Consider the following 25,711-nt stretch of genomic DNA (forward strand, 5'->3'; position numbering starts at 1 on the left):
TTAAAGATATAATGATCAACACTATAGGAAGTGATATAATATTTATAAGATAATTTATTTTTTATTTATTATTAAGCCACTTGTCAATCCCCCATTTCAAAGACTTTTTAGGATCATGCCATTTATTTGTTTCAAAAGGATCATTACAAATATAAAAATACCTTTAAAGTTTAAACACATATTAAAAACAAGTAAAAGAATCATCAAGATCAAGTATCATGACTGATAGAATAATATAATATCAGAATGAGGAATATGTATAGTTGTTCCATAATGAAATATTATTATTTAAATGCAGGAATAATCAAATGCAATTGCTTTATAAATTTAAAAAAGAAAGGAAAACGTTTTTTTCGAAATGAAATGTAAGCCCATTGTACAAGAAAACATAAGTAAATTTTTTAGATGATAAAAAATGTTCAAATAAGCAGGATTCAACACTCATAGAAGTTTTCCGGTAAAATCGCCCTAAAACAGGGGTCAATGGCGATTAGGCAACAAAATAATGTAAAGTTGCCCTAAAAATAAGGGTGAATTAGTCATACATTTACGACGATTTTTCTATTTTTAAAGGTAATTGCGCCCTAAAAAGAAGAAGTTACTTTTGGAGTCGACTCATAAAAATTCGCTCTAAATAATAGGGAAAACTAACCCTAAAAAATATTTTATATGGCGATTTTTCGTATATTAAGGGCTAGGCACCTGTATAATAAGAAAATTTTTCCTAGTTTTAGGGCGACTTTTCTAGTATTTAGGTAAAAATTTCTATGAGTGAATGTAAAATTAGTGGCTTTTTGGAGCTGGTCTGGGTTTGGAGCCCTGGACCATTCTAATAAGCTTGTCCAGGCAGTGCTCCTCCTGGTGAACGCGGAAACGACTCGAAACGAAGGTGCGCAGGTCGTTGCCCTCGCTATCGTGCACATCCCGAACGAAGATGGTCTCGTGGATGGTGGCCTGCACAACGGCGGAGAACTGGCGACACCGTCTATTCTGCGTCCTGCTGAAGAACTGATTGCGCACCACATTGCGCACATCCTCGGGCCAGATGCGATCCAGGCTTTCCGGCTCGAGGCCAGTGATCCTCACCTCCATTGCCTCCCGCGGTTGATCCTGCAAAGATAATCAGATAAAATTATATAATTATAATATTTAGATGTTACTTAGTATTTATAAGATGTTGTTGATCCTGCAAGGGTTTCAAGTTGTAATCAGATTTAATTATACTTATACAATTATACTTATATGTTTTTACTTAGGATATGATATTATTTAAAGTCGACCTAGGATTAAATATGATAAGATATTTAAAATAGTCAAAGAAGATTAGTATATTTTAGGCGACAAAGTTTGAAATATTAAATGATATTACTTAGGATATATTCATAATACATAGATATATAAATTTAAAGAATTTTAAAAAATTCTAAGACAGAAACTAAAACTATTATTACTAGACATGCTAAAAAAAAAAGTATTATATTTTTAACATTAAGCCAAGTTAATATCAAATTTAATAATATGTCCAGATTTGAACGCAAATCGATTCAGAATTAAGCTATCAGTTCAACAAGGTATGATACTCCAAATTTGGCCTAATATATCCTTTGTTTCGGCAAAAAAAACGGATATTTTATCATCACTTTTGGGAAAATTTACTTTTATACAAATTTTTGTATTTTTGATAAGGGGTTACATCATGAAGTTTTAACTATATAATAATTACTTAAGATAAGTATTAGTTAATTTCTTTATATAATTATACCTATATAATAATATGCATAAAATATTTAAGATATAATCGTATATGTATGGATAATATATTACCTTGAAGATCTTCTCGCAGATGTACACTTGGCTGGCATTGTAGATGAGTATGTCGGTGCCCGTGTCCATCAGTTGCACCGACACCTTACCATTACCATTACCTTCTTTGTTCACTTCCAGGATGACCACTCGCTCGTAGCGGTTCATGTTCTTGACCACCACCCGCTCGCCGGGCGCAGGATTGGGGTGCCTGCGTCGGTTCTCCTCCAGTTCGTAGTGCCGTTGCACCTGCTGGCCCAGATTGGTCATCGGAATCCTGAGGAAGTAGGCCACCGTGGGATATTGGTCGTTCAGTCGGACCGACAGGCTGGCGGGACTGTTGCACTGGAGATTTAAAATATCAAAGGTGAGTTAAAAGGAAGATAAAAGAAAGATACCCTTGCAGATTATTCCTATTAATTTAAAAATCGCAAAATTGTTAAATTTCCTATTATTTTGACATTATTTTTTTAACCTTCCTAAGGCAGCTATAAAATATAGTCGTCCGATTTTTGTTAAACTTAATTTAAAATTCGGAAATATTAAAAAAAAACGTTATATCCTAGAGAAGAAGAGAATAGAATAAAAACCAAAGAAGCTATTTATTATTTCCTATTATATTTTTTAATGGTTTTAAATATGGATATGGTCGTCCGATTCTTTAAAAATTTAATCCGAAATTCAGAAATATTAAAAAAAAAATATTCTTAAGAGAAGAAAGTAAAATATTAAAAAACATCGAAGCTATAATTTGTTTCCCATTATTTTTTCGATTATTCCTATGGGAGCTATAGGATATAGTTGTCCGTTCCGGCTGGTTCCGACTTATATACTACCTGCAATAGAAGGAAGAATTTTCGGAAAGTTTCATGCCGATAGCTTTAAAACTGAGAGACTAGTTTGCGTAGAAACGGACAGACGAACGGACAGACGGACAGACGGACATGGCTAGATCGACTCGTCTAGTGATGCTGATCAACAATATATAATATGACTAAAATCATAATACCCTCTGCAAGGGTATAAAAAGGTTTTAAAAATGTATTAATCCAAAAGTACCCACAGTTAGGACCGTGAATCGAATCTCGCCCTTGGTGGGATAATGATACGGCGGCACGACCTCCTGCTGCCACACGAGATGCCTGTACCGGCAGCTGTTCCTCAGGCAATCCCCGAAAGCGGTCACCTGGCGGCAGAGACGCAGCCTCATCGGATGCAGAGGCTCCGCCAGGCGACGCTGGGCCAGAATGTCCAGCAAATGGCTGGGCCTGGGTAGTCCATGCTTCAGCAGAAAGTCAGCCATCAGCCAGATGCTGTCCACATCGGTAGCCTGGCAGAAGATCACGGATTTACTGCATCTCTTCGCCGGCATTGATTTGTAGTTCTCGTGGAAGAGGCTGAAGCGATGCTTGAAACGCATCCAGCTGGTGGCCCAGTTGAAGTGGATGAGCAGGGCTATAAATCCGCATCGCAGCTTGGGCACCACATCATCCGCCACCAGGAGAAGACTGGCCGGAGATTGGCGTCGCCATTGGCTGACCTGGTTGAAGCACGACTCCGAGATGCAGGTCTGCACGGCGATGCCCATCCCGTCCAGCTGGTGGCGCAAATGGAGAACCTCGGCGGCGCTGGAACAGCAGACAATGGTGCGATCCTCTGAGAGATTTTTCTGCCTGATTAGAGCCACCAGCTCTTCGATCTTCTGCTCCTCCGGCACAATCCGAGTGTCCAGCTGTACGCCGCCATAGACAGAAGCCTCCAAAGCGTCATCGAAGAGGAGGAGAACCTCGGGCATCAGCGGCAGGAGGCGCTGCCTCATCAGATCCGGGTGCCAATTTCTTCCGGAGACAAAAAGCTGGCATTTACTAGGAGAAAAATCAAATATTTCCGGCAGCCGCTTGAGCAGCCGCATCGTGACATCCGGCAGAAGACGCACCATGTCGTGCAGGTTATCCAGAGCTATAAACTTCACGGCAGCCGCATCGAAAATGGGCGACCGCTTGGAGTGATGCGTCAGCAGCTGGAGCAGCAGGTCCACGCTGGTCAGCAGGATGCCCACGGGCTGGCTGAGCCTGCCCAGGATGTCCGTCACATTGCCCATGTCCCAGTGACTGACCATCGTCTCCAGAGAGGAATCATTGCCCAACGAACGGAGCAGCGTGTCCATGGAGCGGCCAATCTGCTGGCCCTGCGATTGATTGGAGCACACTACGATGCTGGTGGGTCCATGGTCATCAGAGGGACGACGCAGCTGCAGCTCCTCGTGGCTCCGCTGGCATAGGATAGGCAGATAGCACCAGGTCTTGCCGATCTGCGTGTTGCCCACGACGATCAGCGATCTCCCAGCGGCGACGTGGGGCCAGGCGAATCTCTGGACAGCACGGGCTCGGCTCCTGGCCACGCCCATTTGATGCATGGCAACCCGGATTTTATGGCTTATGCCAGGCACTCCACTAAGGTCGTAGCACGGAACAACCAGGTGGCGACTCCAGGACAGGATTCCATAATTATAGACGATGGTGCCACCGGCAGTGAGAGAATCCGGAGAAATGGAGGGAGAAGGAGAGTCCTCCACGGTTTGGAAGGAGTCGAGAGAAGCGGTATCATCAAGAAGATCCAGGGAAAGGGGTTCTGCAATGGTAACTATTTGAGGCGGATACGGAGGCTCAGGAGAAGACTCCAATTCTGGGAGAGCACTCTGAAGTCTCCTTGACATCAACAAGCTCTGCAGCTCAAGTTCCGAGGCTTCCGAAGAAGATACCTCCTCGGAAGGACCAAATTCTTCCACATTTCCTTCTACTCTAAAAGAACTCGGATCCTCTTTATAATCGCACTGGGATTCTGGAGTCTTAGATCCAATAGTTAGTTTTAGGAACTCTTTCATAATGTCTTCTACCTTTAAAGATGATTGAGCCTCTTTATCATCCAAGGATTTTGGAATTGGCTCGAGGACCACAGGAGTATTGAAGTCTTGAATAGCAGAGAATGCTCCAGTTGGATTAAAAACAGATTTTGCTTCATCATCTTTTGAAGATTTAAAACGTTCAAATTCCTTTTCACTGAGGTTTCTTAAATATATAGGATCCACCTTGACCACTGGTTTTATGTCTTTTATGGGCACATCTTCTAGAGGTTGTGGTTTATCCAGCATTTTGGGGCTCTCATTTACTCCGTTCTTCGGGGATTGTAACATTTCTGTATCTGCTTTTACTATTTTATTATCGGAATTCCCATTTCCCCCATAGTGAGCTGTTATAACCAACGACTCGGCTTTAATTTCCGACTTTCTCAGCCTCTCCAAGCGTTGTTCAAACTTTTTCAACGGCGGCAACGATGTATGGATCACGAAATTCACCTCGAGTCCCTCAAGAATATTTAGCATGGAATCGCAAAGAATCAGGGCTTGGTGAATGTACTGGAAATATAAGATAAATTAATTGTTATCGAATAGGAAAAGTCACTCAGACCTATATGGCAAATTCTCATTATAATATAATAATAATAATATAATAATACTAAAAAAAAACATCGAAAACTTACAGTAATTTAGAGTATATAACATGCGGACCAGAAAACGGCGCTTAATGATTAAATTACAATTTTTCGAAAAAATAGTTATAACTTCTAAAATAATAAACAATTTAAAAATTGTCATTCAATCATGAGATCAATTTAATAGATTGTTAGCTTAAGCCAAGTTACAGCAAAAAAACACAACGAAAATTGTATACTTTTACCAAAAACCCAGATCCTAATTTTTTCCCATCTAAAAAATCTATTTCATCTATCTATTATTTCTAGATTTTTTCTAATGTTAATAATGGTATTATTAGTTACTTAAACTTTTTTTCTCTGTGCACAGCAGCCATTTTGTGGTCATATTCAAAATTTTGATAACTAAACATACATATTTCTTTGTGAACCTTTAAAACTTGGGTTAAAAGCCTAAACGTACCCCTTTTGACCAGAGGAGCAGCACTTGGTTGGCCATCGGGTCATCCGCTGCGAGGAGGATTGTGTTGACATCGCGTCCGGCGAGCTCCGATTTCAGATGCTCGGCTTCGAAATTCTGCTGACATATCAAAATAATTCTGCATGTGTTGGGGTCTCTTCCTCTGATTGTTTGCGCCAAAAAGTCGAGGGAATCGGCTCCGGATTTTGGACTGGCGTATGTGAAAGTGGATCCGGTGTACTCCCCCGTAAAACTGGGAACTTTGAGATCTTCAGACGGCTTCATTTTATAATCTTCCAATGCGCTTAAACACTTTTATTTAGGAATCACCACGAGAAAGTAGAAGCCCAAACACAAGAAATAAACAAATCCCAAGTTTAATGGGTTTTTAATGGATAAACACTTGAAAAGAACAAGTCGATTCTTTCGGAGTTTCGAACAAACTGAACTTTTTTTGATACCAACGTTCAAAGTTTGACTACTTATCGATGCCACTTATCGATAACAGGTACATGTTTGAAAAAGCTATTTGTTTTAGCGGGTTTTACATTCTATTTAGTCTATTATCTAAATAATAATAAAGTTAATAAATAAATTTTAATAAACTAATTAGCTTTTTTATTTTTTTAGTTTTACATTCTTTTAGTCTATTATCTGTTATTTAGTCTAATTAATAAAGTTAATAAATAAATGTAAATAAACTTTAATTAGCTTTTTTCTTTTTTGGTTTTACATTCTTTTAGTCTGTTATCTTTTAATAAGTCTATTTAATAAAGTTAGTAAATAAACTTAAATAAACTTTTATTAGCTTTTTTTATTTTGGTTTTACGTTCTTTTAGTCTGTTATCTGTTATTTAGTCTATTTAATAAAGTTAATAATTAGCTTTTTCCCTGCAAAATTACATTGTTTTTTTCCCGCTAGAAATAGCTATTTTCTGCCGACTCTCTGGCAACCCTCTGACGTCACAAGCTGCACTTTCGTGCGTCACCTTGCCACCTCGCGGCACCTTGCGCCGCACGAAATTCGCAAAAGTCGACGTTCCATTTAGGCCAATTTAATATCCTATATTATCCTAGTTAGTTAGTTAATCTTATAACCGTCATGCTGGACAACGACACCAGCAACAACAACAACTGCAACCCACAGAAGCTGCCGCTGGGCGACCTGAAATTCGCGCTTTCTGGCGAGGATGGGGTGCGCAGGCATGTTCCAGCTTTGGTAGGTAGATTCCAGCACATCCCGGTGATACTTACCAACCTAATCCACGCAGGACGAGCACTGGGTGCGTCGCGAGAAGCCCTTTGGCAGCTACATCTGCCTGATGAGCTCCTATGGCCACCTGAAATCCGGAGCAGCGCTGGAGGAGTGGACATTTGCGGCCAACAACTGCCGCCAGGACATGGAGTTCCTGCTGAGCCTGAGCCAGCATGAGTGAGTACAAGACGCCTCTAAGTGCAGATTACCTAATTCCGTATGTAATCCCCTCCAGATTCTGGTCTTATATGGTCTACGAGGAGTCCGCCATGGCGGCCATTGTCACATTCCTGCAGCGCGCCAATCCCTATTACAGGCAGCCCGAAGCTAGCCGGGATTCGGAGCTGGAGGCGGCTTATCTGCTCTACAACCAGCTGCTCGATCTCGTCGTGCGTTTGGTCATGCGCCTGTGCACCGGCGAGGAATCGGACTCCGAGTGGATCAGCCCGCAGCAGCATGGCAGTTTGTTGTACAGCAACTACCTGATCTCGGTGCCCATGCTCTGCGATCTGCTCATTGCCGTGGGCGATGCGGAGGCCACCAATGTGGAGCTGCTGAGGCAGATATTCGAGAAGGTGCTGCGCCTGCAGCCGGAGTACCGGAAGGACATGAAGGAGGCGCTGGTTTTCTACGAGAGCGCCTTCCTCAGCATGCAGATCCAGGTGGAGAACGAGGGATGCGAGGGAGCGGGCGGAGGAGCCCCGCTAGATGCCGATTTGGAGACGCCCTACGACGATGTGGTGCTCTTCGCCTTGGACTGCGCCTACACGCTGCGCCTGCTGCTGCTTCTCTGCCCGGAGCTGCTGGAAACCATCGAGCAGCTGCGTCTGGCCCAAAGGTTTCTTTCTTCTTTGAGTTTCCTCGGGTAACTGATTCCATCTCGCTCTCTTTCGCAGCATTGCCAACTTCTATGATCTGACCGTGCCCATGCTGTACAAGAACATCTATATGGTGAATCCGGGGGCCAGCTCACTGCGTTGGCTGAATGAGACGCGCCAGCAGTTCCTCTTCGTCGTCCGTCGCCTGGTTAGCCTGCAAATGGAGGCGGGACGCGGCCAGCAGCTGGTGGAGCTGCTCCAGGAGTGCCTGTCCGCCCAGAACTTTGTGGTCGACTACCAGCGACAGTTTCCCCTGGAGCACGACATGGAGCTGCTGCTCCAGCGCTGCCCGAATATGTGAGTTGTGATTATATTTAGACCTCGGATTTTGCAAAGTTTTCCATTTTTGGTCAGATTTTTTCCAAAATTTCTAGGTGGGTGTCATATTTTTCAAATGTTATAAATTCGGATGCATAGCTGAAATATGCAAAAAATATATGCGTAAAATATGCAAAATATATGCAAAATTTATGCAAAAATATGCAAAAAATATGTGCAAAATATATGCCAAAAATATATGCATAAAATATGAAAAATATATGCATAAAATATGCAAAAAAAATATGCAGAAAATATGCAAAATATATGCAAAAAATATATGCATAAAATATGCAAAATATATGTAAAAAATATTTATATGCATAAAAGATGCAAAATATATACAAACAACTGGAGGGTTAAATTTTTGAATGCAGCCTTGGTATTCTAAGGAACCTTTAGTAAACAAAAACTATTCTGGCCTCGTTGGAAATATAAATAGGATTTCCTTAAATTTGGGAAAAAATTAGATAACTCAGAAATGACGAAAAGGAACAAACCATTTTCTTCGGTTAAATTAGGTTGGCTATGAAATGGTCAATCTTGAATAGTTGAGTTTATTTTATATTTTGCATATATTTTGTGCCATTCATTTTAAACTATATTTTAATTGAAACGAACTTTGGTGTTTTTCGGAATTGATCTATCTTTATCTTATAAAAATATGCAAAATCCGAGGTCTAGTTATGCTTGTATTTCACTAAGAAAGCTTATCCTTATCTTTATCTATATCCCTTTAGCAAGAACTACAAGGTGGACTTTGTGATAGCCGGCTACCAGAAGGCGCTGAGCAGCTGCCCCGGCGGCATCATGGCCGACGACATGGTGAGCAACCAGGACACCGAAGAGGAGGAGGACGGGGAGTTCGAGGACGAGGACTCCTCGCGCACATCGCCACAGGAGTCGACGGCGACGGCCAATGGAGGAGCCGCTAGAGACCTCGACCTGGAGGTGACCGCCGTGCTGGACGTGCTGCCCGATTTGGGCAGGGGCTTCATCCGGCGCCTGCTGACCCGCTACGAGAACAGCGAGCAGGCCATTGCCGCCATTCTGGACGACAATCTGCCGCCGGATCTGGCGCAGATGGACCGGCAGGAGGTGTACGTTCCGCCCGATCCGCAGGACAAGCAGCAACGCCTGACGGGCCTGCGCCACTACAACGTTCACGATGGCGATCGCTACGATGTGCTGACGCGCGACCAACCGGAGTGCATCATCAAGCAGGGTAAGGGTTTGCCCGGAGCGCCGCGCAATGCGGAGCAGCTGCTGGATGATAAGAGGGATTTGGAGAAGCTAAAGGAGCGCTACCAGCAGTACGCCATGGTGGAGGAGACGCCGCTGGAGAGCGGCGAGTATGACGATGAGTACGACGACAGCTACGAGGCGTTGAACGAGGGACAGGCGCCGCCAGTCAGTTTGCTGCGCGCCAGACTCCAGGGCGCCGCCTCGAATTCCGCCTACGAGGCGCAGGATCAGGTGGAGGACGACGAGGAGAGCTCCGGCAGCGGTTCAGACACGGAACCGGCGAAGCGCAACAACAGGGACTTTTGCGAGAATCCCGAGGTGATTCGCGCTCGCTACCAGCAGCGTCAGATGGCCAAGTACGGCCAGAGAAGCGGAGGAGGAGGAGGAGGAGGTGGTGGAGGTAGTTCCGGAGCTGGACAACATTCCAATCCCTCTGTGGTGGGAGCTCCCAAGGGGCAGGGCCAGTCGCAGCAAACGCAACGCAACCGCGGCCAGAAGGAGGCCCACAAATCGTCGCGTGCCAACCACAATCGCAAGGCGGGAGCGGCCTTCAAGCGCAGCAAGGGAATGATGGGTTAGACCAGGCGAAAGAAGCTTACAAAATAAACGTATTTATACTTAGTTTATTTTCCAAGTCTCTGGGGACTTTACTTTGGCTGTATCCTTCGTTTCAACCAGGGTTCGGAAAATAACACACTCTGTAAGAAACTTGTGTTATTATCTTGTGTGTAAAAAATTATATCCTACATATGTTAGAAACATTTGTGTTATTTACAAGACGCGTTTTTTACACAACGTGTTTTTTACACAGCGTGTTTTTAACACAATGAGTTTTTGACATTAAAGTGTCAGAATTATATGTTGAACTGAAAAATGCACGGTTTTCTAGAGTATAAAAATCCATATATGCTTTGAAATAGTTAAAACTAACATATAAGATAACAAAGATGGCGTTAACCCGTTTTTAGACGAAGAGGCCAAATAAATCTCTTAGCTGCTCGAGGTTAAGAGTAACTTAATACCAAAAAAAAATTAATCGTTTTTCGTTTTCCATTCGACTCGTTAATGCCAGTGAAATGTAATTGTAATGTAAAAAACAGGTCGTGTTAATAACACAATGTGTAAAAACCACACATTTTTACAATTTTACTCACACTGTAAAATACAATTTTTCACGTTCTTAATTTGCGAGCCTGTCAATTTCCGAACCCCGTTTAAAACACACCATTTGTTATTAAATAAGTCACAGTTTATTTCACATAGCCGCCTGCATTCGTATGGGGACCTTAGTTAGTATTCATTCGCCATTAAATAGTTTGTGAATTAGTGGTTAACATCAAAAAAATATAAACTAATTCTAAACGCTAAACAAAGCTAACTTTAACCGCTTGGAGCGTTCATCTTGCTAAACTCCTCGTTAAGTAGTGTCATCCTAGAGCTGTGCGAGTCGCCTCCCTCCTCGCCCAGCTCCAAGTACTTCTCCCTCACGAAGGACTTGAAGGGGGTTATCGTGGGATCCGGACGGGTGCCGTTGTTGATGTCGCTCTTGCGGAATGGCTTCACGCCCACCTCGAACTGGCAGTAGTGGCAGCGCAGGCGGTCCTTCTCGAAGTCGATCCTGCCGTAGGAGCAGCGGGCGCACATGGTGCAGGTGTACTTGAAGGTGGCATCGCAGCTCTCGATCGCCGGCAGCTCGGGCATCCTGCTCTTCGCCTGGTAGACCCTTGGGAAACAGAGATGGTGAGTGGATTAGTTACTATGTTGATTGAGCCCTGAATGAATGCATTCAATGAATTAATTTGAATTTTTTGTTTTACATTAATATATTAATTAGAATTTGTAGTTTAATAGAATTGAATGATTTTAAATTTCGAGTTTAGTAGAAATTTATGTCATGGTTTCCTAAATAATATAAAGGACAATTTCTTTAGAAGGGCCATAATTTTGTGGTAAAATCTGCCTGCATTTTATTTACTATGCAGTTAACATTGATTTGTTAAAAATGTTTCACTTCTTGTTCGTAAAAGAAAGCTAACAAAATCTGGCAAATTCAAAAAATTCATAAACATTATTCATTCATTCATTCAATTCGAAATGAATTAGAAAAACATTCAGATTATTCAGGGACCGTAAATAATCGTTATTTGAGTTTTTTATTTCAAAAAGACTACTGTGATATTTTGTTTTAAACGTCAAAAAAAACGTTCTTTTTACTCTTGTCCACAAAGTACATGCATATCAACAAATCTGGAGAGCAAATTAACTATTATTTGTTCATGTCTATAAAGTGAAAAAAAAACAGTTAAATTGTTAATCAAAACTTGTACAAATCTCAGTAGGTCTTTTAAAGTAAAAGTCTCAAATAACGATTATTTACGGTCCCTGAGAATTTTTCACATAGAATTGAATCAGAAATTTCATGGCATGCTATGATAAAACAAGAATTGAATGATTCACGCTCTAATGATTGTATGATATGAAATAACCCCTCAGATCCTCACCACCGGCTGCAATTCTCGCCATGTCCCGTCTCCCGGTTGAAAACGAAGGCCGCCACATGGCACATCTCGTGCAGCAGCGGCTTGATGAGCATCCCCGGCTGGCTGATGTTCTCCCACAGGAGAAGGCGGGCGGTGCGCTTCCCGTTGGCCGCCACATCCAGTTCGCTCTTGCAGGGCGTGCTCATGCCGCGACGCCAGACGATGGGCGCCACGAGGCCGCAGTGGAAGATGGCGTGATTGAAGATATTGAAGAGCATCTTGGCCAGCGCCACCTTGCAGCTGTCGAAGCTGCTCTCGCGGTAGGTCAGCGCCAGCGGATGGCACATGTTGATCGATGTTGAGGCTGCAAAGAATCACAGGTTTATTATCTCTAATTGAATTTGTAGATCCCGAAACTCACGGCTCAGCGACTCGACGAATCTGTAGAAGAGCGGATGCTGCTCCAGGCAGGCGATGCTCCTCTTGTGCCGCCGGCAAATGGCGGCCACTTGCTTCGAGCTCGGCAGCTCGCTCAGATCGATTGGCTCCTTGAGAACATCGGGCGTCTGCTCCTCGAACGAATTGGCATTGGCCTGCAGCACCAGGTCGTCGTACATCTTCGCCTGGCGCTCCTCCAGCGTGGGCGGGCGTAGATGCGATAGATTCAAGCTGGACCAGGATGCCGTGGGCGTTGAGGGCGTCTGGGAAAGAAGCTTGGACGACGGACTGGGCTTTGGCTTAGTGGGCGTGACTGGGCTTGCATTCAACAGACGACTGAGCGATAGAGTCGACTCATACTGCTCCTGCTCCTGCTCCTTCTCCAGATCGCAGTAGTTCGACGGATTGTAGAGCTTGCGACGCGGCGCCATGAGGCCCAGAAACTTGTGCACCTTCGTCTTGAGCTCCCCATCCTCCTCTAGGACGACATTCGACTGCGGCTCGTACTGAACAACGGCGATGGGGCCGCCCAATTCGAGGTAGACCAGCGGAGGCACTGCCTCCGGCGAGGAGTGGCTGCCATCGGTGCTGCAGGCACTGCTGCTGCTGTTGCCCAGACTGCGTCGCTTGCGTGCCGGCGGCCACTTGGGCTGCACGAAGCCCAGGGCCTGCTCGTAATCCTCGTCTTCGGTCTCCAGGAACTCCGGATCGTCGGACTCCCCCTCGCCGTCGTCCTTGGACGAGTAGTCGAACTCCTGGTTCATGCGAGCGATCACCGCTCGACCGCTGCGCGTCACCACCGAGCGATTCGAGGTGCTGGCCATCTCATCCAGGTTTCGGTGAACTGCGTGATAACAATGTAAACCGTTTAGTTTCATGAAAAACACATAAAGTGTAGGAGATTCGATTTTTATTATATGTGGAACTATTTTAGATGACAAGACATTTGTATTTCTAACTTTTAAGGGTAGAGATTGTCATAATTTATTTAGGATTGCTAAGACTATTATTAAATATATTATTTGTAGGTTTTATCTTATTCTTTAATACTTTCTTAGAAAGATTCCTTGTTGTTTTCTCAATCGATTGCAACTAGTAATATTAATACTTACTGTCTGATTTTAATTTGTTAAAAGTTACATCTTATTTAATACTTTCTTAGAAAGATTCCTTGTTGTTCTCTTAATCGATTTCTACTTGTAATATAATTACTTACTTTCTGATTTTAATTTGTTAAAAATTAGAGCTTATTTAACGAATTTTTTAAAAGGAATCTCAAGAATCTATAACTTTTAACAAATTAAAATAAGCAGTTAAAGTTCAAAGATAATTTCCTCTATAAAGAAATATTCTTTCTAAGTTTTAACAACAATGTTTCCATAGACGTAATTTTCCTGTATCGTTTCCAAATCTTAAACTCACGTTTCTTACTCTCCAGATCATCGTCCTCATGATCCGGTGCCCTTCTCTTCCTCATTTTGGCGGCTTCCCCGACGATTTTAGTACTAGGACCTAGGAATTACTTAATTATTTTAACAATATCACGCGGGGTCCTTAAAAACAGCAATCTACTGGCTAATAGGAAATGCATCCCCAAACTACATGTACTATTTTTTAAAGCAAATGTTTTAGGCATAGAGATACTAAGTAGTCACCAGGAACATCATCATCATGCGGTGCATTCTTCGTCTCCAGACGACTGTCCTCATTGTCCAAGGGGCTTCGCTGACCCAAGGCAGCTGGAAAGTGACTTACTTAATTAGGGAAGACTATAAAGGGGAACCCATTTAGGTCCCTTAGAAGTACAATAGGACCCAAATGGATTACCCTTTCAATATGATTTAAGGAGCTCTTAATATATAGTGCCAATCCTCTTGGATTTTACTAGCTTAGAATCTTAGGCGTAGCTAAGTTTGATGGACATACGGATGAAAGTTGCGTTCCCGGCTAGCCACTCACATTTTTTGATCTCCAGCTCGTGGTCCCCGGGATCCGGGGAATGGCGCTTCAGCGAGAGCTTCGGCGTGTCCATGTCGGTGCCGACGGCAATCTGGGTGTCCAAATCCAGGCCAAGCTCGCTGTCGGTGGTCTCCTCGATGGTGACGTCCTCGTCGGGTGAGTTGTACTGCGACGAATGCAGGCAGCTGACCACCGACTCATTGGTCAACCCAGAGGACACGGAAATAACGCTGTAGCTGCTGCCGCTGTTGCTGATGCTGATGTCGGCGTCCACAAGTGATACACTGTCGTTGGACTCCGTCTGGGTTTGGGTTTCGCTTTCGGTTTGGATTTGGTTTTGGGGCACCTTGCACGGTGACATGAAATGAACCAGTTGGGACTGGTAGTCGGTTGTATTGACTTGGCAGACAGCCGGGCCATAGCCTTCCGGATCCTCATTCTCGTCCACCAGGTTGCAGTCCATGAACATGTCGGCCAGACTGTTGTCCGGATTGCCGGACGGTTGGGCGGACATCTCGAATTCGCCAATTCGTATTCGCGATTTATTTTGCGGCTTCGCTTCATAAAAATGTCGATAGCAAACAGATTCACCGATAGCAAACCGACTTACCGATAGCACTGCAACAACACCCTGTGGCTCTGGTTTCTTAGAGATTTTTTGGCGCAAAAGTTAAACTGTTTTGAATTAATTTTTTATTTAATTTAAATAAAGTAAAAACTTATATGGTCATAGAAAATATAATAGAAACGTCTGGAGGCTATGTTTCGTATCGGTTTCCAGCTCAACTTTTTTAATAATAGAAAATATAAACGTGAAATATTTATTTGCGTGAAATGAAAGACGTGTGATGACAGGAAAACCAAATAAAGGTTTATTTTACATTTTTAACAAGGAATCATGATATTTTCGGCCAGTTGAAGTTTATTAACACCAGCAAGCATATTACCATTTTGACCCCCTATTATGTTGACTTCTGATTGAAATTATAATTCTCTTTACAAGGGTGAAAAAGTGAAATTAATAACAACAGAAATCTATACGACTTATGAATCGGTTAGTTTTAATCAGCTGGCTGCCAGCTGTTCCAAACAAACTGAGAAATATTTAATTGATAAAACTGTTCGGTGAATTTACAACAATTCATCAATTCAACTTTTAATGACCGCGTTGATTACTGGTGTTTCTATATAGAGAAGAGTACGTGAAAATAAATAGAATATTTTTGAAATAAATTCTATTATTAGCTTAATTTAAATTTGGTTCCTCAATCGATTTAGCTACTTCCCGTCAGATTTTAGGCTAGTGTTTATTTGAACATTGGCCTATCGAATTGTCTGAAATCGATATCAGCAGGCGTTCTATCGGGCCTATCGTTCTGCGATAGGATATCTCAAAAAATAAATAAAAGCATTGTTTTAAAAGAAAACCCCAACGCAGGACAGGAGGAAACTACCGGAGAAGCGTATTGAAGGGCCGCCGCTTAGGTTTAATATTTCGTCTAGTCGCAGCCAGCATAAATCGCCGGGAAGATGGGGCGCCGCTCCATCAACACCACCAAGAGTGGCAAGTACATGAATCCCACGGACCAGGCGCGTAAGTACTACTATTAGCCCAACTTAAAACACTTGAACCCACCTGGGGACCTTCCCTCCCTTCTCTTCCAGGCAAGGAGGCGCGCAAGAAGGAGCTAAAGAAGAACAAGAGGCAGCGCCAAATGGTGCGGGCGGCGGTCCTGAAGAACAAGGATCCCTCACAGATACTCGAGGAGATGGAGAAGATCGACGAGATGGGTGGGTAACCGGACGCACTGATCCCCTTCAGCCTCTAATGCAGTTCCTCCCCTTTTCCAGAGTACAACGTGCTGCAGCCATCGCCGCTGAACGAGAAGGTGCTGCGCGACAAGCGGAAAAAGCTGAAGGAGACTTTCGACCGCGTGATGCGACTCTATGTAAGATTGGCTTGGCCAGGCTGAACCAAAGCCCTCAACCTTTTATTTACTTATCTTCCAGCACAATGACGAGCCCGAGCACTGGGCGGACCTCAAGCGCAAGGAGGTGGAGTACGAGAAGAAGCGCCTGAAGAAGCAGCAGTACTACGAGAGCGTCAAGCACGCCCAGAGCGTCCAGATCGATGAGATTCCCCTGCCCGCACCCGTGTCGGCGTCGCTTCCCGGCGGCGGCGGTTCTGCCGGCCCCGCTGGCGGTCCGGTCGTCCCGGGATTCGGTGCCGCCGTGGGCATCCGCCTTCCTCCGCCGCCCATGACCATGGCCCTGCCGCCCTACGCACCCGGTGCTCCGCCAGGCGTGGCCAAGAACAGCGACTCTGCCGCCGGCGAGGCGCAGGCAGAGAAGTCCAAGGAGGACGAGGAGAAGGATTGGCTGGGAGTGCCCCCTGGACCGCCGCCCGATCTGTTTGCCCTGTCCGAGCTCGATTCCGATGCCGAGGGCAATACGGACTACGACGGCGAGGCCGAGGAGGAGCAGGAGGCGCTGAAGAAGAGCAAGGACAAGGAGGCCAGCGAACCGAATAACCAAAACATCGACGACTTCATGAAGGAAATGGAGCATGTACACAAGCGCAAGCACCGCAAGCTGGCGGCCAAGGAGGACGAGGCGGAGAAACAGCGGGACGAGGAGGAGGACGACGAGGACGAGGACTCAGAGAAGCGACTGGAACGAGGCTCCAGCTCGGACAGGAAATCCGCCAGCAGCAGCGACAGCGACGACGACGACGATCCGGATGAGGATGAAGACGAAGAGATGGCCGAAGCGCCGACCAAGGCGGCACAAGCTAAATCCGCAGCGCAACCGACACCGGCTCCTCCGACGGCGCCGACACTGCCCACAATACCCTTGCCACCGGCGTCGTCGGTGCCAGCGCCACCGCAACTGCCGCAACTACCGCCCATTCACAATCTCGGGCCGCCGGGCATCATGTACCGTCCGCCGCCCATGCGACCACCGCACGCCGGCTCCGGTTTCGGCATTCGCATGCCGCCTGGACCGCCGCCCGGAGCCAGGCCACCGCATGGCCTGGGACCCATGCCGCGCATGGGCATCAGGATGCCGCCGGGACCGCCGCCCGGCCTGCCGCCTCGCCTCGCCCACCACAACAAACAGGGAGGCGGCGGCGGCGGTCCGCCCAAGGAGTCCGCCAAGGGAGTGACCACCATTACAGCCAAACCACAAATCAGGTGGGTTTTTAATATGAATATTTATGTAAAGTGCTCCATGCTGACCTTTTTTTACCTTGCTTTGCCAGGAATCTGAGTGCCGATGTCACGCGCTTTGTGCCGTCCACGTTGCGGGTGAAGCGCGAGGATCAGCGCCGGACGGCGAGGCCCAGGCATGCGGTCACCGATGGCCACCACGCCCCCTCGGAGTCGCACAGCAAGCCGCCCACCAAGGACGACGCCTATCTGCAGTTCATGAACGAGATGCAGGGCTTGCTGTAGCACCCGCCGGCAGTCCTGTAAATTGTGTAGTCTAAGTCCTAGATAAAGTGAGTCGTCATACAAACCAATACCTCAAGCGTTTTATTGGTAACTTGGCATAGGATAGTTTCCATTTTTTTTTTTGCTAAGAATTTGACAAACAGTTGAATAAACCTCTTACAATTAGCTGAAAAAAAGTTGTACCCCCAATTTTGTTTGAATTTCTTTCATTTTACTTTGATCTTTGGTCGGGTATAACTTTTTAACGAATGGTCCGATTTGAAAAGTTTCGGAAGGTATAAATAAACGCATCAAAATTACTTGTATACTTCTCCGAAATAAAGTATATATATTCTTGATCAGCATCACTAGACGAGTCGATCTAGCCATGTCCGTCTGTCCGTCTGTTTCTACGCAAACTAGTCTCTCAGTTTTTGAGCTATCGGGACGAAACTTTCGCAAAAGTCATCTTTCTATTGCAGGTAGTATATATGTCGGAACCGACCGGATCGGACAACTATATCTTATAGCTCCCATAGGAAGGATCGAAAAAAAAAACTTTAAAAAATTCTAGCTTCGGTGTTTTTTGAAATATTACCTTCTACTTTTGGGGATGTTATTTTTTAATAATTTCTGAATTTCGAATTAATTATGTAAAAAATCGGACTACTATATCATATAGCTGCCATAGGAACGATCGGAAAATTAATGGAAAAGTAATAGGAAATAAATTCTAGCTTCTTTGGTTTTTATTGTATTATCTTCTACTCTAGGATATGACTCTTTTTAAATATTTCAGAATTTCAATTTTAATTTGATCAAAATCGGACGACTATATCATATAGCTGCCATAGGAACGATCGGAAAATTAATGTAAAATATTAGAAAATCGAACATTTTTGCGATTTGTTAATTAATAGGAATAATCTGCAAGGGTATATAAGCTTCGGCTGGCCGAAGCTAGCTTCCTTTCTTGTTTTTTTTTAAATTCGGAATTTCAGTTTTTGACAAAAATTGGAATTTTTTCTTTTGGTTTTTTTGCTGTAACTTGGCCAAAAATGGTCCTACACCAAAAATACATACTGTTTTGAATAAATACATAAAACTTTCCGTGTGATTTTGGAAAAATAAAATTTTCGCCAATTTATAATTTTTTTAAAAGTATTTGCTTTGTTTTAGCGAAAAAACTGCTTTGTATTTGCTTTGTTTTAGCGAAAAAACTGCTTTGTTTTAGCGAAAAAACGGGTTTGTTATTTTTTTTTAAATTCGGAATTTCAGTTTTTGACAAAAATTGGAATTTTTTCTTTTGGTTTTTTTGCTGTAACTTGGCCAAAAATGGTCCTACACCAAAAATACATACTGTTTTGAATAAATACATAAAACTTTCCGTGTGATTTTAGAAAAAATAAAATTTTCGCCAATTTTTAATTTTTTTATAAGGGGGTATAATTTTTTTAAATTCGGAATTTCAGTTTTTGACAAAAATTGGATTATTTCTTTTGGTTTTTTTGCTGTAACTTGGCCACAAATGGTCCTACACCAAAAATACATACTGTTTTGAACAGATAACAGAATTTGCAATAAATACATAAAACTGTCCGTGTGATTTTGGATAAATAAAATTTTCGCCAATTTTTAATTTTTTTACAAGGGGGTACCCCATGATTTTTAATAACGAGTTCAGAAAGGTATGACAATCCATACTTTGAACCAGTATTTGCTTTGTTTTAGCGAAATTCGGGATTTTAGTTTTTGACAAAAATTTGAATTTTTTCTTTTGGTTTTTTTTGTTGTAACTTGGCCAAAATCCTACAACAAAAATACATACTGTTTTGAACAGATAACAAAAAAATAAATAAATCCATAATACTCTGCTAAGGGGAGAGCGAGGGAGATGGATACATAAACTTTTTTTGATTGCGTATATCTTTTTAATGAATTGTCCGTTTAAAAAAATGTCTTCTACATTTCGATATGTAGTATACTCAACAAAATTGCATTTATACTTCTCAGAAATCTTTAAAGGTTTGGGCGCCAGACACATTTTAAAATCGTTAGTGGGCGATTGTGGGCGTTAGAGGGGGCGTGGCGCTCGGCTGAAATAAACTTGCGGTGCGTAGGAAGCCCAAGAATATGTGTGGAAAATCTTAACCTTCCAGCTTTGGTAGTTTCCGAGATCTCAGCGTTCATACGGACGAACAGACAGACGGACATGGCTATATCGACTCGGCTAGTGACCCTGATCATACTTTATAGGGTCGGAAACGATTCCTTTTCCCTGTTACATACTTTTGCACGAATACTATGTACCCTTTTACTGTACGAGTAACGGGTATAATTATATAGATATATTTTAATATATTTTCGTTATGAATTTGTTACATCTTTCAATAGATTTAAATAATTTGCTATATTTACATGCTTTCAACTGAAGTGTTAAAAATTATGTATTTTAACGACACAAAACAAAAAAAAGGAAAAGCGCACATGGAATCACTAGTTGCCGTTGGCCTGGACCGGAGAGGAGGATCCTGCCTTGACTGGCTTCTTGAACGGCCGCATCTCCACGATATCCGCCTTGAGGGCCCGGAAACTCCTTCGCAGCGAATCGGAGACCTTTTTCGTGTAGCTCGTGCTATTGCTGCACTGCGAGAGCTTGTCGTCGCCATGTCCGTTGCGCAGATCCGCAGCCAGCGGACGCAGTTCATCCTCCAGAGGCGTGGAGTCGTTCAGAGTGTTCCGCAGATATTTCCGATTGAAGTGCAGCTGCGGTGTGCCCCACTTGCGCTCGAGCTCCAGGCCACCGGTTCCATCGCTACCACCACTGCCAGCGGCCACCGCATCCTCCTCCGAGTCCGGAGTGGCCACCTCCGCCTTGGAGTTGTCGGCAGCGGCAGCCACCTCGCCGATGGCCTCCTTGTAGGTGCGCGTAATGATCATGCTGGTGGGCACGCTCTTTCCGTTGACTCCTCCATTCGAGGTCTGCTCGAGGTCCACGGGGGGAAGACTCTGGCGAGGAGGTTTCGCTCGTCGCGGCGACTTGACCGCCAGCACGCTCACGCGGTAGTGGAGGACCTGGAATGACAGGGGAAATTAGTGAATTTAAAGTTGGAATAGTTGGAAATGAAAATTCTCAAAAGAAACCCGTTTCTAGCAAATATTTTACCATCTAATTGCTAAGAGATTTATAGCAAATTAAAAATTCCTTCCGAACGCAAGACAATCATATACCGGTCTTTTAGCGGATACTTCCTAAATAAATCTTAACTAACAATAAAAAGATACCCATAAATTTGTATAAAAAAAAACATTGGTTTAAATTAAATTACATTTTTGGGATCGTTAGTCGTTGCTTTAAACTTTTTTGCGTTTTTGAATTTTTTTGAACTTGAATTTCTTAGTTTAATTATACATAAATGTTTTAAAATTCTCAAAGTAAATTTTAAGATAGGTTTTTTTTATTTCATAAAGCTAGTTTGTTAGTTCCCTGAGAGTGGTGTTCAAGACCAGTGTTCCCCGAATTTCCTTATCTTTTTTTAGCTGGAATAAATTATCGAACCTTATCTGGCACTTATAGGTGCAATTTATTTTACTGACTTGGGAAAGCATTTTGGGTGGATTTGTCAAAAATAGAATAACCCTACAGAAAAAGGTAAAAGGTTTATGAGAGGACAAGAAATCGGTCTTCAAAAAGATCCAAAATAAATAATTACTTTTTAAGTTTTTTTTCGTTTTTATTACCTACATAAAAATAAAATTAAAAAAAAAAGGATTTTAACAAAAAGTCGGTCAAAACAAAAACAAAGTCAAGAAATTTTGTTACATATGAAGTTTTTTGTTTTGGACGAGTTTAGTAGTGTTCTTTAAAGTAAAGTTAAAAATTTAAACAAAGTACTGTAGTTAAAACATACTGGTTCAAAACCGGTAACAAAAAAACTTTGAAAAGTGGTCAAAGAAAAAATGGGGTTTATTCCCCAATGCGGTTGTAATATTTCATTTCTATGTATGTTTTAATAAGGAATACTTAACCCCCATACTCATTTAGAACTCACCCTATCTTGGTCCAGGAAGCGATTGAGCTCCGCCAGCGGAATGCTGACACAGGTGCCCTCCATCAGGATGTCCTTGTCGTACTCGCTGTGCACGGGGAACTTCTGGGTCATGGAGAGCGCCTCGTTGTCCGGCTGGAGCACGGTCACCTCGTAGGCGTAGTTGTACTTGCTGTCCCGCCGATTGGAGGTGCAGGTCATGGTGAAGAGGATGCGCTGCTTGTCGTGGATCTCGTAGAAGTTGAACATCTCGTCGTGGGCCTGGAAGACGTAGTAGCCGGTCAGCGGTTTCCGCCGCGCGGCCAGGTTCCACTCCAGGTCCGCGCTGCTCGAGCGGAAGAGTCGGTCGCCGTGGTTCTCCTCCAGGTGCTCCTTCCACTGCACCTCGCGTCCCTGCCAGCGGCAGTCGCCCCACACGCGGCCCATGAAGCACTTCATCGGCTTGTACATGCACTGCTGTTCGTGCCAGGGCAGCAGGACCACCGGCATCCGCACCTGGCAGCCGCCGGAGGCGTGTCCGCACCGGAAGTGCGCCTTGGCACAGAGAGCCTCCACGGTCAGGGATCGGGAGTTGGTGAAGGGTTCCTAGGGGATATTTTGTCGTTATTAAGGTATTAACTATTATTAAAACTAAAGGCGACTCATAGATGCATGTTCTACATATAATACCATATCATACTATCAAAATTTTCTATATGCTGTAACGTATGTTTTACATTAATAATATTATATCATAATATCAAAATTTTCTATATGCTGTAATATATGTTCTACCTTAGTAATATCATATCATAATATTAAAATTTTCTATATGCTGTAATGTATGTTCTCCATTAATAATATCATATCATAATATCGACATTTTCTATATGCTGTAATATATGTTCTACATTAGTAATATCATATCATAATATTAAAATTTTCTATATGCTGTAACGTATGTTCTACATTAATAATATCATATCATAATATCAAAATTTTCTATATGCTGTAACGTATGTTCTACATTAATAATATCATATCATACTATAAAAATGTTCTATATGCTGTAACGTATGTTTTAAATTTATAATATTATATCATACTATCAAAATTTTCTAGATGCTGTAATGTATGTTCTACATTAATAATATCATATCATAATATCAAAATTTTCTATATGCTGTAATGTATGTTCTTCATTAATAATATCATATCATAATATCAAAGCATATAGAAATGCTTTCTACATTAATAATATTAATAATATCATAATATATTAATATCATAATATCAAGATCAATAACTGTACTCGGTACTTATTTCAGAAATTTGACTGTGATAAAAGTTCTTGGAGAACTTATATAGAAACATTACTCAAGTCTAAGCTGTTTTGACTTTATCTGCCTCTAGCGATAGTATACTTAGCGAGTTGGTTAGCAAACAAATATATATATTATAGAAAGTTTAAGATTCCGTAATAAAATAAACTAAATAAAATATGATATTTAAATATATCTACCTAGTCTATTATAGTTAATAGATTAATAATAAGCAATAAATATCTTATACAAGAATGTTATATCTGCATTGCGATTGCAAAAACCCAGATACTATGGAAAGTAGTGACATTCGGACGAGCTATATTTATACTAGTTTATAGTGCAGATAGTGAGTGGGTCCTCTTGAGAATTGATTAGAACACCCTCGGTAAGGTAATAAAAGTAATCGCCACTGGAGATCACTCTGTCCTGCGTCTAACTTCTACACCAGTTTCTACCTATATTTGCACGTCACTAGATAAGAGAAATATGGATGGGGCTATGATATTGATATTGATAACCAAACTTGGAGCTGAGCTGACGTCAATTTTTACCTTGCACAGTGGGCACATGAGCAGAATGCGGGTGCACTGCTCGCAGACACTGTGCCCGCTCTTGCAGAGGAGGATGGGTGCCTTCATGGCGCCGGCGCAGCCGGGACACCTCAGCTCCTCGATCAGTCCCTCGTAGTGGCGGGCGGAGACGGTGGCCGGTGGTTCCTCACTCCCAACTGGAGTGGGAGTTGGACTCACTGGCGACTTGGCTTGGTTTTTGCTGTTCCCGGTAAGCACGCCCTCGGGAAAGCTCTGGCGGATCAGGGTGTTGTCCGGCGAGAGAGTTCCGTTGCCGTTGCCGTTGCTCACGGGACTCTTGCCATCGCCGGCACCTATGCTCCTGGTGCGACCCAACATGGGTGGCTTGGGTGGCGGCGACAGTGGGGATCGCAGGGTGACCACATTGGGACTTGGTAGGGTGGCGTATTTCACATTCAGGCTGAGCGTGTTTGGAGGCTGAACCTTGGGCTGCTCCGTTTTTTCGGGAACCTCCGGCTCCTGCTCCTTTTTCGGGCTCGCCTCTGCAACTTTCTTCTGATCCTCGGCTACCTTCTTCGGCTCCAGTTCCTCCAACTCCTTCAGATCCTTCTCCAGTTCCGCCTCCTGAACTGCAGCCCCATTTGATTCCTCCGAAGCCTCCTCGTTGATCGTGCTGTTGAGGAATATCCGGCGCTGCTCGTTGATCTGCTCGATGCTCTTCAGCTGACCCAGAATTTTCAGATCCTCCTCGTGTCCTCCATTGGCCAGCGCAGACATTTTCCAGAATTTTTCTTGTCGAGGTTTAGTGGTCTGTTGGTTGTATAACCGCCGGGAACAGTTGCTCCAAGCTCAGGGGGCAGAATGTGCTTTTCTTCTGGCGGAATTCTCCGCGAGCGTTCGCCACTCGTACTCCCCTATCTTATCAGGGAGACGCCTAACTAAACTAGCTGCCGGGCCAGCTATCGATTTCGACTTGTGATGTGTGATACATATACGATGTGGAAACTAGAACCGAACCCACATATCAAGTGCACGCCCCGTTGGCCTGTTCTTGCGCCTTCTCCGCCGCGGAAGCGAGTGTCTTCCGGACACCAACAATTGAAATGTTGCATTTGAATTTGAATTATTGGCCATTTGCGGTTTCCCCTGTTTTAGTTGCTCTTCCATTCCATTCTGCTACCCTTCTCCTCACTTCATTTCCGTTGGCCAAATGCCGCAGCAATCAATGTCAAGGTGTTGACGTGTGGCGAGGGTCTAGGGCACAGTACAGTGGATACCAGTGAGACGAACCAGTTGCTAAAAAAATATTCGCCCTGAATTATAGAAATTTGCTTCATTTGCGATTTTTTTCTTTAAATAAAAAGAATGATCTACTGGTAAAGAAAATTATAATCTCATTAATCCAAATTTAGTAAATATATAACATTTACTTGAAATATAGAAAAAAATCATCAGTGAAACAAATTTCTAAAATTCAGGGCAAATAATTTTTTGGTGTGTATGTATGTATTATTGTATACACAAAATTTGAAACATCAAAATATTAAATCTACAATTTAAGGAAGCAGTTACAGTTTTTACTTTTTGTTCCAATTTTTCAAAGAGAAACACGTTAAGTAATCTTTCTAGTGTTTATAAAAATTTTTTTGTAAAATTTAAATTGAAAAAGTTATCAGTTAATAAATATTAGCCCTTTCGATTCTTTACTGTACATGTTTGTGCATGTAATAGTTATAAGCTTGGACAGAACAACAAAGAGCAACAAGCAACAACATGTAAACAAAAGGCCGTTGCACCGATCAATAATCCTGTCAATCGCCTTCAATCGAATGGGTTTTAAAATTAATGGAATTTTTAGTGAAATGGAATTAACATTAAATGATAAAGAGAAGACATTACCACTACCTTATATAAATGTAAATTCATATTAAATTCGTTTTCATTAAATCCATAAAATAATTCAAAATTTTAAATTAGTTTTTATCGAAACCGTAAAATAATTCTGAGCTTCCATCATTTTATGTTTGTATTTATTTTTGTTTAGTTCATAAATGCTTTTATATTAT

General features: G+C 42.9%; 5 protein-coding genes across 8 annotated transcripts; 2 read left to right on the forward strand and 3 right to left on the reverse strand.

The window, feature by feature from the left end:
* Positions 1-300: 300 nt before the first annotated feature.
* Positions 301-6,175, reverse strand: fs(1)Yb (female sterile (1) Yb). Its single transcript, XM_017153464.3, has 4 exons — positions 5,759-6,175; positions 2,867-5,218; positions 1,825-2,148; positions 301-1,110 (listed from the first exon to the last, which is right to left on the reverse strand). The coding sequence occupies exons 1-4, from the start codon at positions 6,038-6,040 to the stop codon at positions 784-786; spliced, it is 3,285 nt and encodes a 1,094-aa protein (XP_017008953.2). The 5' UTR covers positions 6,041-6,175; the 3' UTR covers positions 301-783.
* A 550-nt stretch (positions 6,176-6,725) lies between these two features.
* On the forward strand, positions 6,726-10,073 carry LOC108065655 (activating signal cointegrator 1 complex subunit 2). The gene is made up of 5 exons (XM_017153738.3): positions 6,726-6,974; positions 7,027-7,187; positions 7,246-7,848; positions 7,907-8,185; positions 8,947-10,073. Exons 1-5 carry the CDS (start codon positions 6,858-6,860, stop codon positions 10,028-10,030), a joined length of 2,244 nt encoding a protein of 747 aa, XP_017009227.2. The 5' UTR covers positions 6,726-6,857; the 3' UTR covers positions 10,031-10,073.
* A 605-nt stretch (positions 10,074-10,678) lies between these two features.
* On the reverse strand, positions 10,679-15,140 carry LOC108065654 (uncharacterized). Of its 4 annotated transcripts, none has more exons than XM_070218387.1 (7): positions 14,939-15,139; positions 14,329-14,881; positions 14,025-14,108; positions 13,792-13,881; positions 12,353-13,213; positions 11,953-12,295; positions 10,679-11,174 (listed from the first exon to the last, which is right to left on the reverse strand). In XM_070218387.1, the coding sequence occupies exons 2-7, from the start codon at positions 14,840-14,842 to the stop codon at positions 10,832-10,834; spliced, it is 2,235 nt and encodes a 744-aa protein (XP_070074488.1). In that variant the 5' UTR covers positions 14,843-14,881; positions 14,939-15,139; the 3' UTR covers positions 10,679-10,831. The 4 variants fall into 4 exon arrangements, with proteins under 4 accessions (XP_070074488.1, XP_070074489.1, XP_070074490.1 ...); XM_070218388.1 differs by having other exon boundaries at positions 14,329-14,886; XM_070218389.1 differs by lacking the exon at positions 14,025-14,108 and having other exon boundaries at positions 14,939-15,140.
* A 531-nt stretch (positions 15,141-15,671) lies between these two features.
* Positions 15,672-17,881, forward strand: LOC108065493 (WW domain-binding protein 11). The gene is made up of 5 exons (XM_017153492.3): positions 15,672-15,922; positions 15,994-16,119; positions 16,180-16,277; positions 16,339-17,522; positions 17,591-17,881. The coding sequence occupies exons 1-5, from the start codon at positions 15,859-15,861 to the stop codon at positions 17,781-17,783; spliced, it is 1,665 nt and encodes a 554-aa protein (XP_017008981.2). The 5' UTR covers positions 15,672-15,858; the 3' UTR covers positions 17,784-17,881.
* Positions 17,882-20,062: 2,181 nt separating this feature from the next.
* On the reverse strand, positions 20,063-24,754 carry LOC108065725 (uncharacterized). Its single transcript, XM_017153859.3, has 3 exons — positions 23,667-24,754; positions 21,815-22,396; positions 20,063-20,837 (listed from the first exon to the last, which is right to left on the reverse strand). Exons 1-3 carry the CDS (start codon positions 24,420-24,422, stop codon positions 20,259-20,261), a joined length of 1,917 nt encoding a protein of 638 aa, XP_017009348.2. The 5' UTR covers positions 24,423-24,754; the 3' UTR covers positions 20,063-20,258.
* Positions 24,755-25,711: the final 957 nt, after the last annotated feature.

Source organism: Drosophila takahashii, chromosome X (assembly GCF_030179915.1).
Source record: "Drosophila takahashii strain IR98-3 E-12201 chromosome X, DtakHiC1v2, whole genome shotgun sequence".
Classification (NCBI taxonomy): domain Eukaryota; kingdom Metazoa; phylum Arthropoda; class Insecta; order Diptera; family Drosophilidae; genus Drosophila; species Drosophila takahashii.

Bases quoted from the DNA above. Each gene is read 5' to 3' on its own strand.
- LOC108065655 (XM_017153738.3), top strand. From the start codon at position 6,858: ATGCTGGACAACGACACCAGCAACAACAACAACTGCAACCCACAGAAG. The intron at 6,975-7,026 runs GTAGGTAGATTC...TAATCCACGCAG, and splicing joins GCAGGCATGTTCCAGCTTTG to GACGAGCACTGGGTGCGTCG. The intron at 7,849-7,906 runs GTTTCTTTCTTC...TCTCTTTCGCAG, and splicing joins CAGCTGCGTCTGGCCCAAAG to CATTGCCAACTTCTATGATC.
- LOC108065654 (XM_070218387.1), bottom strand. From the start codon at position 14,842: ATGTCCGCCCAACCGTCCGGCAATCCGGACAACAGTCTGGCCGACATG. The intron at 14,109-14,328 runs GTGAGTGGCTAG...GTCACTTTCCAG, and splicing joins CGAGCTGGAGATCAAAAAAT to CTGCCTTGGGTCAGCGAAGC. The intron at 11,175-11,952 runs GTGAGGATCTGA...CTGTTTCCCAAG, and splicing joins GGCGAGAATTGCAGCCGGTG to GGTCTACCAGGCGAAGAGCA.
- LOC108065493 (XM_017153492.3), top strand. From the start codon at position 15,859: ATGGGGCGCCGCTCCATCAACACCACCAAGAGTGGCAAGTACATGAAT. The intron at 16,120-16,179 runs GTGGGTAACCGG...CCCCTTTTCCAG, and splicing joins GGAGAAGATCGACGAGATGG to AGTACAACGTGCTGCAGCCA. The intron at 17,523-17,590 runs GTGGGTTTTTAA...TTGCTTTGCCAG, and splicing joins ACAGCCAAACCACAAATCAG to GAATCTGAGTGCCGATGTCA.
- LOC108065725 (XM_017153859.3), bottom strand. From the start codon at position 24,422: ATGTCTGCGCTGGCCAATGGAGGACACGAGGAGGATCTGAAAATTCTG. The intron at 22,397-23,666 runs GTAAAAATTGAC...AATATCCCCTAG, and splicing joins TCATGTGCCCACTGTGCAAG to GAACCCTTCACCAACTCCCG. The intron at 20,838-21,814 runs GTGAGTTCTAAA...CTGTCATTCCAG, and splicing joins GCTTCCTGGACCAAGATAGG to GTCCTCCACTACCGCGTGAG.